The sequence below is a fragment of the Nyctereutes procyonoides genome, unplaced genomic scaffold (assembly GCF_905146905.1).
Source record: "Nyctereutes procyonoides isolate TBG_1078 unplaced genomic scaffold, NYPRO_anot_genome, whole genome shotgun sequence".
NCBI classification, from domain to species: domain Eukaryota; kingdom Metazoa; phylum Chordata; class Mammalia; order Carnivora; family Canidae; genus Nyctereutes; species Nyctereutes procyonoides.
Window position 1 is genome coordinate 25,866,285 of NW_026575052.1, and position 16,714 is coordinate 25,882,998.

Here is a 16,714-nt window from a genome sequence, read left to right on the forward strand (position 1 = left end):
TCCTTTGCTCCAAGATTCATTTTTTATTCCCCAAAACTTGATCCTAATGTAGCGGTGTTGTTTTAAAGAACTTTTAAAATTTGATATTTTCCCCTTCTTAGGCTGACAAAACTCATCCCCTATTCTGTCCTTAGATTTCAGTTGATTCAAATTATTCCAAAATGTTTCTGAAAAGGCTTGTCACTTGCTAAAATCAAATTTTCCTTTCTATGGATATAAACTGAAGTAACCAACTTTGCAATCCAAGAGTTCAAAACCTAACACAGACCCATTTTTAAAAACTTCCTTCACAGATCACATTTTATTAGGGCTCTGAGAATAACTAAAACACATAATTTCTCAACACAGATAATTAATACCCCCATTATATGAAGGAAAAGAGTCTCTCAGTCCGCTCTCAATAGGTCTCTTTTTATATCAATTCCCATAAATTTCCCCAATCTAGCCAATTTGAATGGCTTCCCATATGTTTAAGATCTGTTGCTTGTGAACAAAGGTCTGAATACATCAATATGAAATGTACCAGTCAGTAATATACTGGGAGCTCTGTTGTAGTATAACTCCAAGTATATGATTTGTTTCAGGAGTTGTACCTTAGGACTCCATTAAGCAAATCTAATTCCCAAAAGTAAGAGAAGTTCCTCAATCACAATAGTCTAGAACCCAGTCTTGTTGGGAGTATAATCCCCAAAAATGGCATCAAAACAAGGGTCCCAAATACTCGACTGCCTTAAACCTGCCATTGTCTCTTAATACCACCAGTCTAGAAGTGGAAGGGGGTAAAAAAAAAGCCAGTCCTCACTGTAAGAATTTTACAAGTTTAATGTGGAAAAAAAAATACAAATAGAAAGAAGTTCATATTCTTTAATGTTGTACAAAAAAGTAAGAGAACCAAAAGTAAATTAAACATTATCACATTTGTTTACACCACTATCTAGTTCTTCATATTAACTTTACTATTCAAACAACAGAAAGTAGGTAGCAATTTAGGGATTGGGAAAGAGATAAAAACCAAAAGAACTTTTCTACCAGGTTTATTCTACACTGTGTATAGCTGTGCTCACAGAGACGGCTTCTTTTACTTCTCCACTGTGCAGGAATTCAGTTGTATATAAAATTGAACCTGAATTTTAGAAAGAACAATATCTTTATTAAAAACAGCATTATTTGCAAAGTTTTTTGTTTTTTTTTGTTGTTGTTGTTTTTGTTTTTACCTCAGATGATAAAGAAATTTGGAGATTTCTACGCTCCTTTGACATTTTTGGCATTTTCTAAACCAAGATACCCCTTTTCTCTCACCTGTCTCATCTTACACCATTATTAAATAATAGTGTTGTTGAATACTTACAATCAAAAAAGAATTTAAGAGTGTACATTTTGATTAATCATCCACTAACAAGTTCCTTGAAGGAAGGAAAACTTTTATACCTCATTGTATTATGCCACTCAGCACAGTTCCTGATACCTGATAGGCAGTGTTCAAATAAATGAATAATATGACTTTTTCATATCTCATACTTCAACTTTTAACCCATCAACAAACCAAAGAGGAGCCAAAGACAATGTTTGATTAGATTAACAAAGCAGAACCAATTTCGTGCTCAACAAGCTTTCACAGAAGGCTAAAATCACTATTGGAACTGTTTTCGAACTAATTATTTATTAAGCATTTACCAGGTGCCTGGCACTGTTCTAAGCACTTTGTAGTATGCATTTTTCTCACTTGCTCCTCACAATTCTATGAAGTGGGGACAACTACCCTGATTTACAGGTGAAGAAATAAGCAAACAGGTATAATCATTTGTCCAAGGTCACACTGCCAGAAATTATTAAAGGTGGAATTCAGGGGATCCCTGGGTGGCTCAACAGTTTGGCACCTGCCTTTGGCCCAGGGCATGATCCTAGAGACCCAGGATCGAGTCCCACATCGGGCTCCCTGCATGGAGCCTGCTTCTCCTTCTGCCTCTTTCTCTCTCTCTCTCTCTCTCTCTTTCATGAATAAATAATTTTTTTTTAAAAAAAAAAAAGGTGGAATTCAAATCCAAGCACTGCCTGCAGCATCTGTATTCTTAGCTACTACATTGTTTTCTGATTCCTATCTATATAGAAGACTCTAAGAACCTCAACCAATACAAGTCAACTTTTCTAAAAAGGCATTTCTTAGATATCTGCCAAAAGCAAAACAAAAAACCAAACTCCAAGAATATAAAATTCAAGACTTAATCCCACATATCCCAAATGACCTAAATACAGCACATTTCAATGAGGAAAGAGAACACATTACACCAAGAAATTCAACTCTCCACATTTTCATAAAGATAATTCCCCTTATTTTATTATACAGTGCTTATTGCCATGGTACCATCTCTTCTTTGAATGAAGACTTCAAACTTAACAGTGTCAAAAATATCAAATGTGGGGAAGAGCATTCACACAAATACCAGAATGTCATGCTGCAACTTGGAGTCTGGGGAGACTTTTAGTCAGTCATTAATATGGCTTGACTGTGAAGTAAGAATCCACCTACGGTCTTAGTTTCCTTAAAGACCAGAATTTAACTATCCCTTCTCAAGCAGCTCAGAACATTTTAAATCTGGCAATTTAGATAAATCAGCCACAAAATTGTTCAACTTTCCATACCTGCTCAGAAGCTGAGGGAGACTAGAAATGATGGGTCCATATCCTGGGGCATTGTCATACAATTCAAACAACGGTGCAGCTACAAGCTTGTAATTTTTAGGGACTGCAAACAAGGCTAAAATAAAACAAAACAGTACTCATTTTCTATAATTTCTTACATAATCACTGCTTGCACTTCATTTATATACAGTAATCACCAGTTTTACATTTGAAAAACTTTTGAGGAAAGAGAGAATTCTCTTTAATACATTCTGGTTGTATCTTTCAAGCAAAGTTTAGAGTCCATGTTGTTAACAAGCAAGAGCACCTTGTAAGTGGTGGGAGCAAGGGCAGGACAAAGAACAAGGGGAGCAAGCAGAGAAGAGAAGCTTCAGGTTTATATGTTTTGAATTCTATTTTTAAGACTATGACAAGAAATAATTGTGTTAAAATGTACAACAGGCCTAAAGATGGTATTTAAAAAATTAATTCATCTGTCTCCTTCAAAGTTTCAGTTTATCACAATGTGAATTATCAGTACCAGAAGCTGAACAGTTATTTTAAAATACTACAATCTGGTAGTTAGGCTCCAGTTAAATTTACTTTCCTCCCTATAGCATGACTGGCACACCTATGAGAAAAACTAGTTAATTCTGGGACACACCTGGGTGTCTCAGCAGGCTAAGCATCCGACAAACATTTGACACTTGATTTTGGCTCAGACCCCTGCACTCAGTATGGAGTCTTCATAAGATTCTCTCTCCCTCTGCCTCTGCCCTCTCCCTACTCACGTGTGTGCACATGTGCACACTCTCTCTCTCTCAAAATAAATTAATCTTTTATTAATAATTTTAAATAATCATAAATCTTTTTAAAAAGGCCACTAGTTAATTCTGTATATACATAGTATGTGTTTTTATTTTCACAATAAATCCAAAAATTCAAGGAACTTGGAGAAAACACAAATAAAAGTATTCTTGAAATTACGCTACAAAAGTTTTTAGATTGCTGTTTCAAAAACAAAATAACTTACCTTTCTCTTGAAGTTGAACCAAAAACAACTTCTTATGTTCCTTAGGTTTTGTAATATGTGCAGGAATATATGGATACTAAAAGCACAAAAGAGAAAAATTTGTATTTGCCAAGACATCCCTCATATCTCTATGCCTTTATGTATCAATTTCTCCCATTTCAGACGTTAAGATCAAGTATTAACCCTCTGAGACTAAGTTCCTCATAATCCCAACACAATTTTATTTAACATTAATCCTGTGATTTCATTTATTTCTTTGTATGTTTCTTTCCCAATACAGCATAAACTGTTAGGAGAAACAAAACTCTTTCTAGTCTTCCCTTTATGAGAACCTGGTACTTAACAGATGTTCTAATAGATAAATGCTTAATACAACATAATGGGTAATAAACTATTCAACCATTCAAGTCAATTAAATATGTAGTCACAAGATTTACAGCTTGAGGAATGTATTTACAATCCAATGAAGTCTGACGTTAAGTAGCACTTCTAATAAAAGTTGTTTTGAATGAGGTATTTGACAAGACACTCCTCCCCCAACAATGCATGACCCCCAACACACATACAAGACACACTCTTCAGGAACACCAGATGAGCCATCTCAGTGAAGAGAGTCACTGATGAGCTAGAGAGAATCAAGTTGCTTGTAAAAATGGAGAAAATATTTCGGAGAATTTAAGGGATTCTAAAGAGAATTAGAGAGGGGAGGTTGCTACCTCAGAAAGAATTCTAGCATAGCGAACTTGAAAAGTCTGAGACAGCTTACCTCTACCTCCCCACATACATTAGGAAAAATCTACTTTGGCTATGGAAGTTGTATTTGAGGGGTGGGTAATTAAAAAATGCTGAAGATGGATATAAGGGGAGAACAGGATAAAACAGAGACAGCCAAAAGGAGGAAACATCATCTGCATTTTATGCAAGTGCTTAAACTGAGAAGCGACATGTCCTTCCCAAGACTACACAACTAAGTAGTGACACCAGGATTCAATCTCATCTATTCAACCCTGATCTAACTATAGAAGCCTGTTAATTCCCACTATGCTACCCAATTGGATGGATATCCCAGTATTCAAGTTAGAATAACTATACACAAGAGCCATCCCTAACGTATGATGAATGAAGACAATTGTCCTAGGCTTTGGAGGTGCCCTAACACTCATGAAAACCAGGCACACTGGCAATGACAGATAAAAATGTGAGTAGGAGTTCGAAGAACATGGGCTAGAGGACACCTGTGGTTTACATACAACAAAAGCACCCAAACCATGACCAAATCAAAGTGACTGGCATTACCCCAATTTTCTTCTACTCATGACTATATATGTTCCTTTTCTTCTAATCCTTTCTTCTGCAGTCTTCATCTTGCAAGTTTTTTAAGATTTATTTATTCATTCATTCATTCATTCATTCATTCATTCATTCATGATAGACACACACACAGAAAGAGAGAGAGAGAGAGAGGCGCAGAGACACAGGCAGGGGGACAAGCAGGCTCCATGCCGGGAGCCTGACATGGGACCCGATCCCGGACACCAGGATCGCGCCTCGGGCCAAAGGCAGGCACCAAACCGCTGAGCCACCCAAGAATCCCCTCAGAGTTTTTTTTTTAAACCAACCACATTTTATACAAAAAGCAGATAGTGTTATGCTCTTTTCCCACTGACACCTAACCAATACTCCAAGTGTATTAAATAAACACACAACGCTTAGCTACATCTCACACTAGCAGAACCAATCCTAGGATTCAGTCAATTAAGGGAACTGTCTTAGGACTCTGGTAGGGAAGCTGAATGAGAGTATTCAGAAAGTAGCCTGGAAAACTTTTGTGTTAAATTACTGAGCTTCCAATTTGATCAAAGAATGTTCAGGAAACAAAACAAAACAAAACAAAACAAAACAAAATACCCCATTAACAATAACCGTTTTATGTTTGGACCAGGAACTCCACTATTTCCAGGTGAGATTATACTTTCTTAAAGCCAAGACAATTTTCAGGTACTGAGTAATAGCAACAGCTTCCACAGTGCCTTCTCTTCCTATCCTCAGCTATAAGGAAGAAGACAGACATAGTCATCTTTTGCTTGGCTAACATTTTCCATAACTCTTAACCTGAAACATCTTGCTATATATACAAAGAAGCCATCCAAGTCACAGAGCCTTGTCAATAGGATTCAGAATCTGAGGCTCCCATCAGTTAAAGGTAAGAAAATTTGAGTATCAGTACCATTATTAATCATTACAATGGATTAAAACACAAGGAATATATTTAAATCCATGAAGTCATATGACACTCTAAAAGTCACCAAAATAGATGCTTTATGTGCCCCTTATCACCACCCACCTCAGATCTCATCCCCCTCTCAGATTTCAGAGGGCAGTTGTGTTAGAAAGTGCCAGAAAGCTCCCAATTTGCTGCCACTGTCTCACTCTCTGCTTTTCAGCCTCAAAGCATTTCCAATGCCCCAGAAAATCAGTCCTCAGACTCAACATGACAGTGCAAGGGAGTTAATACAACCCTCATCCAATGGAGTAGGAGTCTCCAGCCTTCCACTCTTCTGATGGAACAATTTTAAGGTAGATTCCCCATGGTTCCTCACAGTCCTTAGCAGGATCAATCCAATTGCCCATAGGTGTAATAAAATCAATTATGTGCCTTTCCTTCCCTTCCTTTCTTTCTTTTGACTACTGCTGTTTCTTGTCTCCCTCTCCTATCAGTCTTGTTAGTCTACTACCTTCTGGGATCACTTCCCAAACAAACTGTCTATACCCAAGTCTTTGTCTTATTCTTTCCTTTGAATAAAGTCTTTGGAGGATGCTAATAAATTAATTCATTCTTCTGAAAAGAAGTATATGTTCTTCCTACACAAATTATACCTCAGGGTAACCAAATGGTTGATAAGAGAAGTTTCCCTTAATAAAAAGATCACAACCCTAATGAATTAATAAACCTAAGAAACTATTATCAATGAGCTGCTAACATTACAAAAAGAGACAACCAGACATTATAAAACTTCTAATGGAAGTGCATGATACCATCTGTGAGGGCCATCCTCCAAGATGACTCCCAATGGCTGTCTCCTGGTATCCACACACCTTTGTGTAGTCCCCTCCCACTATGTACAATGTTGGCTTGTGTGACCAAGCAGAAGTGATGGTATGTCACTGCCAAGATTAGGTAGGTTATACAGACCACAGCTTCCTACGTGGGCATACTCTCTCTCACTAGGATCACGTCTCTATCTTGGATCTCAAGCTCTAGGAGAAGCCAGCTGCCTTACTGGGAATCACCCTGTGGAAACAGTCTCACAGTAAAGGAGAGAGGCCTCCAGTCAACACCGGACAAGGAAATGAAGCCTTCAGTTTAACAGTACAGGAAGAGAGGCCTGCTAACAAACACATGTGTGAACCCAGGATGGAATCCTTCAGCTCCAGTCCAGCCTTGAGGTGACACAATCGCAGGTGACAGCCTAACCATAACTTCATGACACACCATGAGCCAGAACTACCCAGCTAGACAGCTCCCAGATGCCTGACCCTGAGAAATGAAGATAACCAATGTCTGCTGTTTTAAGTTACCCACTTAGTAGGGGGTAATTATTATGCAGCAATAGATAAACAATATATCCCTATGGTGATCCTTATACTCCTCCACCAGCCAAATCTAGTCTCTTGATCTAACTACCAATTTATAGGACAGAAGCCAAAGAACTCCATGTTCAATGACAACAGGCAGATGCAATCAGCAATGGGAACACAAAGGACTTTAAATAGCTTGTTTTCATGAACAAATAAATTACAAGGAAAACAAAAAGAGAATTAGGAAGCCAACCAGCCAAGAGACTTAAGAGACTATCCTAATTTAAACAAATAAGAAAACAAAAATAAAACTTGATACTAGTCAGAGATATACATAATTAATGATATATTATGATAATTTTAGTGTGAGAATGTGTACTGTGTTATATCTTTAAAGAGATCCTTATGTTCTAGAGATGCACACTGAAATATTTACATTTAACATGATGCCTAGGATTTGCTCCAGAATATTCCAAGGTGAGGGCAAGGGAAAAGGAGTGGCAGGTGAAGTCTGACCACAAGTTGCTGTCTGTTGAAGATGGATGACAGATAATGGGATTCATGTACTTTTACTATTTCCACTTTTTTATGTGTTAAATTTTCCTTTAAAAGATAACAATGCTTAGCTTTTGAATTTTTTATCTAAATGAATGAGAAAGTCAAATTCTACCATACTCTTTTCAAAAGGCTGGAATTAAAGTATTTTTCTACTTTCCCAAATGCTGGCAAATATAAATGAGCACTGACCTGAGGAGGTTCAAAGTTTGGTCTCCACCAGTTACCAATGCAGTCATCAATGACCCAGTCTTGCAGGACTCCATCTTGACGACCCAGTATCTGCCCAAAAGAAGTAATACAGCTAGTAAACAACTAAATCTACCTACCCTTCAATATCCTTCTTTTGTGAAGATAGATTTCCTCTTCATAATTTTTTGTCTATTATTATCTGTGTTACTTGGCCCAAGACATAACTATTAGTTCCAAAATGGCAATCTAGCATCGACATAACTATATAGGACCAACAAATCTATTGTTATGCCCTGGCCTCACATGAAAAACCAGCTACTCATATTGCCCAATGCCATACATAAAATAGTTTCTCTAGAATCAAGCTGTAGCTTGTGTAAATCACCAGCTAACTAAATTATAGAAAAAAACGGTTTCACCTTTATAAATCTGTATAGCATATTAAACTTATTTTAATCAAAATTTTACTCTATATGCTTTAATTGGTCAAACACCGTTCTGCAAGGTTTATGAGAAACAGCAGTTCCCTGACCCACTTTCCCCATTTCCATTGACTACAACTTTCAACTCTTTAGCGGTTTTCCCCGTACTCATCTCTTATTTTTACAAGCATTCCCCGTTTTTAAATAAACTGATTTAGTTTCAGAAGGTTGCTAAAGGGGAGGCAAAAGGAGGTGGGCTGCGACTGGAGGGATAAGCTAAATGGGTGATGGGTATTAAGGAGGGCACTTGTGATGCACACTGGGTATTATACATAAATGATGAATAACTAAATTCTACTCCTAAAACTAGAAACACTGTATATTAACTAACTAGAATTTAAATAAAAATTTGAAACAAAAAACCAAACTGTTTTAGTTTTAGATTTATAGAAAAAATGCAAAGATGGTACAGATTTCCTATGTATTCCACATCCAGTTTCCCGTATTAACATCTTACATTACCACAGCACATTTGTCACAACTAATGAATGAACCAATACTGCTACTTTATTTTTAACCAAAAGTACATACTTTATTCAGATATTCTTAGTTTTTAACTAATATACTTTTCCAGGCCCAGAATCTCCTATAGGCTACTACATAAAATTAGGTTGTAATTTTTTCTGTAGACTGTGTAACAGTTTCTTAGGTTCCCTGTTTTTTATAATCTTCAGTTTTGAGGAATACTAATCAGATATTTTGTAACAAGCCCCTCAATTAGACTGGGATTATGGATTCTGGGGAGTCTGGAGTGGAAGACCACCAAGTACCACTGTGAAGTACCACTCTCATCATATCATGTTGAGGGCACATTATATGAATATAACTTTTCACTGATCTTAACCTTGATCATCTGGCTGAGGTATTATTTATCAGGTTTTTCCATTATAATTACACTTTTAATGTATTTTTTGTATCATTTCTTGATTACATTTTCATAAACCTAAAGAAAAAAGCAATTAACACCCTCTACTATGGGTGAGAATTTGAATTTTAAAACTATATCCTCCATTTTTTACTTTCTCTTCTACCATTCTTCTATTATCAATACTCGATTAAGTCTACATGTGGTATTTAAGTTATGACCAGGTGACTCAGACACACCAGAGTGTTTAATAAACTATAACTGCATTTTCTTACAACTATTCTTTTACTTTTTATTTTTATTCTTTTCTTTTAGAGTTAACTGTTTCATTCGAATTTCATTCACTATCACTATCTCATGTCCACATTTGCCCCAGAACTTAAATTTCTTCTCAATTCAAATGTCAAGTATTCTGTCAATTTCATTTTTTCCCCCCTAAGGGACACTTTCTATAATCATTCTCCAGTCTATACATGCTCTCAGCTCTGCCTGGAAACTGGAATCCTAGGGCTTTCCTTTGCCTCCCTCCTGTGTTGTTAGATCCTTTCTATACTCTGAATCTCGTATCTTCTGACTTTTTTCTTTCATTTTGGTGGTGAATACCCCCCCAGTAGTTTCCTGAGAAAGGTATAAGAGATATATTTCTAGAAACTCTATGTCTGGAAAAAATTTTACCTGCACTTGATTTACGGTTTGATAAGACAGAAAATTCTATGACAGAAATCATGTTCTCTTAGAATTAATGAAGGCATGTTCCAAGACCTTTTAACTTCCAGTTTTATATCTAGAAAGTCAGTATCATTTCTGATTTTGATGCTTTGTATCTACCTTCATGTCTGCCCTCCTCTCTCCAACTCTGGAACCAGTTTTTAGGATCTGGTCTTTAGTGATTTAAACTTACTGATTTAAACTTTTAACATTCATTATAGAGAGCAGGCCGATAGGTCTTTTGATCTGAAAACTCATGCTTTTTAAGTTTGGGCAATTTTCTTGAATTATTGCTTTGATATTCTTTCTCTACACTATCTATAATCTATTTTGGTCCTTCTAGAATGATCCACTAATTTTCTCTTTTTTCACCTGTTTTACCTTTTCATCCTACTTTCTAGATTTCCTCAAGTCAATCTTTTAATCCTCTACTGAATGTTTTGTTTCTAACATTTTTTTTAATACTCATGGGTTCTTTCTTATTGGCTGAATAGTCCTTTTTACAGCCCAATGCCCACAGCTGAACTTTCATCACACCAAGAATATTAATCGTGATTTTACTGATTGCTGAATTTTGTTTCTGTTGAATTCCACTTGTTTCTTTTGATCTTTTTCTTGTTAAGACACTTTCTCCAAAAGCCTGGCTCACAATTAAGAGTAAAGCAGTAAGATGCTCAGCTGTCACCTCTGAGTGATAGGACCACACTATACTTTGGGAAGATTCCCAATTATCATCATCTGGAGGGGGGATTTTTGGACTGGTCACTTTCTCCAGAAACAAAACCTCCAGCCGTCAGCCTGGGGTATATAGGCCTACTTGTCACAGGTCTATCAGCGTAGTAGAAGTCTAGAAGTCTCACTATTCAGGATGTAAACTCTCATGTATTCTCATCCCTTCTACTTCTTCATTCTTCATGTTCTCTGAGTTAATCTCTACTAACACTCAATCACCAGCCAGTCTTTAACTGGAAGACAATCTAGACATAGAAATACAGACTGTCAATCAATCCAGTTTCTAGTCCATGCATGCCCCATTTCATGGGCACCTGGCACTTCAATTCCTTAGCTCTTCTGGCATTATACAGTGCTAGGTCCTGGACTACCCTCCTGCTGGGCTGAGGTTTCTGCTAAGTCAGATGTGATTTGCCCATCTGTTTTCTAGCTTCTAAAAATCCTTTTTTTTTGTAATTTGTCGCATCTTATACTCCTTCAATCCCACTGAATTTCTATCTTTTAAAAACCCCTTTACTTCCTTTTTGGCGGATTTTTGAGAAGCAGCTGAGTTAAGCAAGTAAGTTCAATCAACCACATGTAAATGGAAGTACAAGCACAGCACAATATTTAGAAGTTATAAGGTACTTAAAAAAATACTGGAAATTGAATTTAAATTTAAAAATATGAAAAAAAAATACTGAAAAGATAAACCAATACATCAAAGTAGCAGAATTGCAGGTGATTTTAGTTTTGTTTCTCCTCCTGCTTTTCTGTATTTGCCAAGGGTTTTGTACACAATGTGTGTTAGTTTTGTAATTAAAGAGGGAAGGATTTGTGCTAAAAAAAGAAAAATAATAATACAAACACCCTGCAATCTCAAAACCTCAAGCATCTATGCATTTGGCCTCAAGTCTTTAGAGACATACATTACAGTGACTTTTAAAAGGTAGTACAATTTGCATAAAGCCTAAAAGATATGTGCAAAAATGAAAAGAGGTATTAAAAGGAATCAGTCTTTCCAAAACCCCATAGCGGCCTACACCGCAACAAAACTAAAGTACATTCCAATCTCCAGCTCCATGACATAGATGTAAATATCAAGCAAGTTACTTGAACTCTCTGTGCCCAGTATCCCAAACGGTAAATTGGGACTAATAACAGTACTTCTCCCTAGGGCTGTTGTGATAGTTGAAGGAGCTACTGCCTATAAAGCACTCAGAACAGTGGCTAGGGCAGTAAGTACTCAATGAATGTTGGCTTTTACTAACCATTATTGTTACACCAACACTTCAATGTAAAAAAAAGGTTAAGTACAAATTCAAACTGCAGAAAATAAACATAGTACTAACACTTGGCACTTGGTTCTTAGGTTTTATTTATTGAAAACTAGTCAAAATAAATTAAAAAAATAAAAAGATAAAAAGCCTAGTTATCCATTCAGTTGTTGGATGTTCAGATAGGCAAGGATAAAACCGCCAAAGTGGTTAAATGGAGAAATACCTCGGTCATTAAGCGTTTTAGTCCTTCAACTTCATCTTCTCCTGGGTTAAGCTCACCACCAGGTCTGTATAAAGGTTAAGAATTTCAGCTTTCAACTTAATACAATTTTAGGATAACAGGAACAAGACAATAATAGTCATCTCTATCATGTAACTGAATAACACATATTTCAATGTCACATAAGGCAATCAAACAAACAAATGTCAAAGGGAAGGGGAAGAATGTACTAGAAAGTTGAATTCATAATATTACTTCACCAGACTAACCATACACAAACCTTAGTTTTAAACAAACAAGATAACATAACAATTTCTGCCACCAGTCTATCCCAATCTTTTCTCTCTGGAAGGTGCCTGGTCATAATGGATTCTAGAAATGCCCAAAGAAGCAACAGACCACATTCTTTAGGTCTGAAGAATGAGACAGTCTTCAAGAATTTCAATCTAAGGACTTGAGTCCTCTCTTTGTGGTACACACAATCTGGTCAAACAACTATGCACTAAATGTATAATATGGAGGTATTTATGAGTTTAAATGATAAAAATAAACAGTTACCTATAAAAATGTAAGTTATTTTAAGAATGGGAAACACCATTCATCCTAAGAAAGAAATACCAATTGTTCTTAATAATGCTACAATGACATTTAGAAACTGAAGTTGGACTAATTTGCTTCATGGGGTTTCTATCACGCTCAGTTACTAACAACAAATACAGAAACATGCAGATAGCTAGTTAGGCACTAAATGAGCACTATGCTGGAGAAAAAAAAGGACTTAACGATTTTCTCTTTCTAAAGACTCCATTAACAGCAGTGTTTATAGAAATAAACGACTAAAATCTGAAATTGTCTTCCAAACCTGCATAAAACAGCAATCCTATTAAAAGTTGTCTAGCTGTTAATTTCCAGTGACACTTACAATTTGAAGAAAGTTGTTCCCAGTTGTAGCAGTAACACATGTGGTAGCCGGTGCTCATGTACAATCAGAACCCCTTCTACAGTTCTTCTCATTCCAATTTTATCAAATTCCTCCCTCATGCGCTGAAATCTGGCTGCAACAGAGCTGTCCTTCTCATAGAGGGGCTCTTTTGTACCAAAAGTATAATTGGTAAGAGGGTACCTGTGATCCAAAACAAATATCTAACATGAGAACCGAAGACCATAATTTACCAAGACAGATACCAACTACATACAAGAAACCATGGTAAAAAAGAAAAAAAAATGCACATAATGTACTCAGAGACACACATTTTGTCCAAAGTTACACAACTAGTTAATGCAACAACAGAGATTAGAATCCAGCTCTTTGGACAGAGCTTCCATTACATCAAACTGCTACATTACACATTAGTTTTCAAGTATAGATAATACCACCCTTAAGGCCCTCAAATGCTTAGATAAGTGGCTATCTTATTATTATTATTATCTGGTAATCCTCTGGTTTTAGATCATGGCTGCTAGACTAACATTGCCAACCTGGCTAATGCCTAATGCCCCCTCGGGCTCTTCTCACCTAGTCAGAAAGTCTATTAATTATGGGTGCTAAAGACTAATCTTTTTCTACAAGGTGAGCCACCACCTTCCATCATCTCTTTTTTTCTCCCAGTCAACTATCCTCAGACTTTTCTAGCACAATCCTTTCCTCCTCAGATGAACTTTTCTTTGCTCTCTAAATAAACCTTAACTTTCTGCATGTATTCTATCCAGTATCTTTATTCTTCCCTTCTTGTCATTCAAATCCTTTGCCCACCATATCTAATCTGAATATTTTCTCCTTTATCAAGAATTCAGAAATAGCTCACATTAAGACAGCTTTCATGTTGCCTAGTAAAAATCAAATTTTTCCTTATAGCTAAAAATCCCATATTTATATTTAATCACACATACCACCTTGTAACCCCCCAACCATAACCCTTACGGTAAGAGTTGATTATAAGTCTTTGAGTAAGAACACTCTGACACCTGCCTATCCCCTATTAAAATGACTTAACATTAAAAGCCAACAACTATATAATTAATCCACTTAGCTATTTTTAAAAAATAAGTAAATCAAGGTTGTCAAAACTTAACACGAAGGCCAGATTCTAGGCACGAATGAAGCAGCTCGAAAATAACTAACATATACCATTTCCAGGATGCTTTAAAGAATTTAAGGATCTTCCCAGTACATCCAACGCTGAATATGACACATCACTAGCTGCAACAATTTCACACAGTACTATGTGCCAGGCAATTTTTTATGTATTAACATATTGTTCTTACAACTTGAGTTAGAATTAAGAATAGCTGTATGTATCTATACTGCAAAGCCAGCTCTCATATTGATAAAGAGATGCCATCAAAATGAGATGTAAGAATGTTCAGATACGAAATCAGAGTGCCAGCTGAGGCGTGCATTTTATTCCCATCACACTGTGAGCTAACTTTGAAAAGCACGGAGTACCTTACTTCCTCACCACTGCACATCCAGCGTTATGCCCCGTGCTTGGTACAAAGTAGGCATTCATGCAGTACTTCCCAAAAGAAAGTATAGTAGGGGAGAAAGGACTTGTTTTCAACTTAGGTTATGATTCACCCAGATGAACTGAGTTAACAACAGTGATTTTTCTTTTTTTTTTTTTTCTGAATGCTGTAGTTATACAGGAGGAAATGTTCTGTAAATTGATCAACCCATAACTTTAATGGACCAAAAATAAAAACATTTCGCCAAATTAATTCTACATAGTAACTTGATACAAATTGATCCAATAATGAAGTTAAATCAAGGGAAACCCACAAGCCCTAGTTCTAATTAGCACTCAAAGTAATCCAGAAGCTGTGCTGTCACATTTTAAAAAAAGCATTTTCTTTTTCTGCTTCGTGGAAATCTTATGAAGATGTTTTAAAGAAGAGATATGAAATTAAACTGCTATTATGTTAATGTAATAGCTAGAGATACTAACTTGTATATACGCATCTATCTAGCTACCAGATTTCGTAAACTCTACATTTTTATTATCTAAATTTCCACGCCAGCACCTGTTTTGCCAAATAAAGCATAAAAACAACCATCTCTTCGATTTCAAATCGCTTCTGAAGGGGAAAGGTTCATTTACTTGAAAGTAAAATAGAGAGACATCAAAAGTTTCTCATGGAAACACCAGATCAGTAAACCCTTGCACCTTTTAAACACCGACCAGCATAAACTGGCCACTTTCTTCCAACAAGGTCAGCACCACGGTGCCTCACAAACTCTCAGAAATGATTTGGGGGGGGGGGGGAAGCAGCAGCAGCATAATGACAGTTTCTTGAGCAAGGCAGAGCCCCAATGCCAATTACCTGACGCAGCGAGACAACTTTTGAGAGTGGCATCGAAATGCAGTAGCTTGAAGGGTTCGAACAGAAAAGTATTGAAGATAAAGCTGCAGCCCTCAAGGGGCTCTCTGGGGCTACGCTGGTCCCCTTCCGGTCGGAATGGAAGCCCAACGGTGGCAGTCTCCACCCCCCTCGCTGGGGTGCCCGGCGGCCGTCGCTGGGCCGGAGAAGACGGGGATGCCCAGGGTAAGCCGGACAGCCCCGAGAACCTGGGTCAAACGTGGTGTATTCCGGAGCTCAAATACCAACGAAGCCGTCAAGAGGGGAGAAACAAACCAAAAAACCTGAACCTACTTATGATAGCTAGCTCTCGAAAGCTCACTGCTACAGCAAAGTGAGAGCTGCATTCATATCAGATAAAAACACACACGCGATGTGAAAACATAAACGCGGGGCAGAAAGAACAGCTCTGCAGCTGGTTCTCTCCGCAGACGTGGGGAAGGGGCGGGTCCGAAGCAGACCTGGGATTTTCCCGGAATGACTGAATCCAGGGGCACGGGGGCCAACCTTATTCTCCGGCCTTCAACCTTATTCTGCTCCTCCGGAGCAGGCCCGGGAGGCGGCCCGTGGGGACCCAGGAAGGCGCGCGTCTGGAGCGGCGGCGGCGGCGGGGAGGCGGGGAGCCCGCCGGGGGCGCGCCGGAAGGAGCTCGGGAGTCTCTGGGAGCGCCCACCAAGAGGGGCGGCGCGCGCGAGGGGGCACCAGGGCCAGGCCGCACTTACAGGTTGATGGTGCGTTCCAGGGTGAGGGGCTTGGTCTGCTGGATGTACTTGTTGCCGAACTGGTTGACCCCCCGGGGCCAGCCGGTTTGCGAGCGATTGGGCGGCACCACAGACATGCTGGCGAGCTCGAGTACTGGCGGCGAGAAGAAGCGGGGCGGGCAGGGAGACTTTCCCTGCGCCGGCAGCGGTTATTTGCGTCCCCCTCAGCAGACGCCACCCGCCATTAACAGGACAGCGCCAAGAGGAGGCGAAGGCACGCCGGAAGTGCATCCGGAGCCTCTGGCGGCAGGAAGTGGAGAGGCGGGGGCCTGCTTGGCTAAGCGCCCCTGGGCCAATCGCTGATGAGATGGCCGCAATATCTGGGGCTGCCATTGGTAAGTCACGAATGGGT

The 16,714-nt window shown here is 38.2% G+C and overlaps 1 protein-coding gene across 1 annotated transcript; it reads right to left on the bottom strand.

Annotated features, from left to right (window-relative positions):
* Nucleotides 1–804: 804 nt before the first annotated feature.
* Nucleotides 805–16,577, bottom strand: NUDT21 (nudix hydrolase 21). Its single transcript, XM_055332395.1, has 7 exons — nt 16,324–16,577; nt 13,167–13,367; nt 12,248–12,311; nt 7,979–8,068; nt 3,653–3,728; nt 2,641–2,755; nt 805–1,123 (listed from the first exon to the last, which is right to left on the bottom strand). Exons 1-7 carry the CDS (start codon nt 16,437–16,439, stop codon nt 1,102–1,104), a joined length of 684 nt encoding a protein of 227 aa, XP_055188370.1. The 5' UTR covers nt 16,440–16,577; the 3' UTR covers nt 805–1,101.
* Between the last annotated feature and the right edge of the window lie 137 nt (nt 16,578–16,714).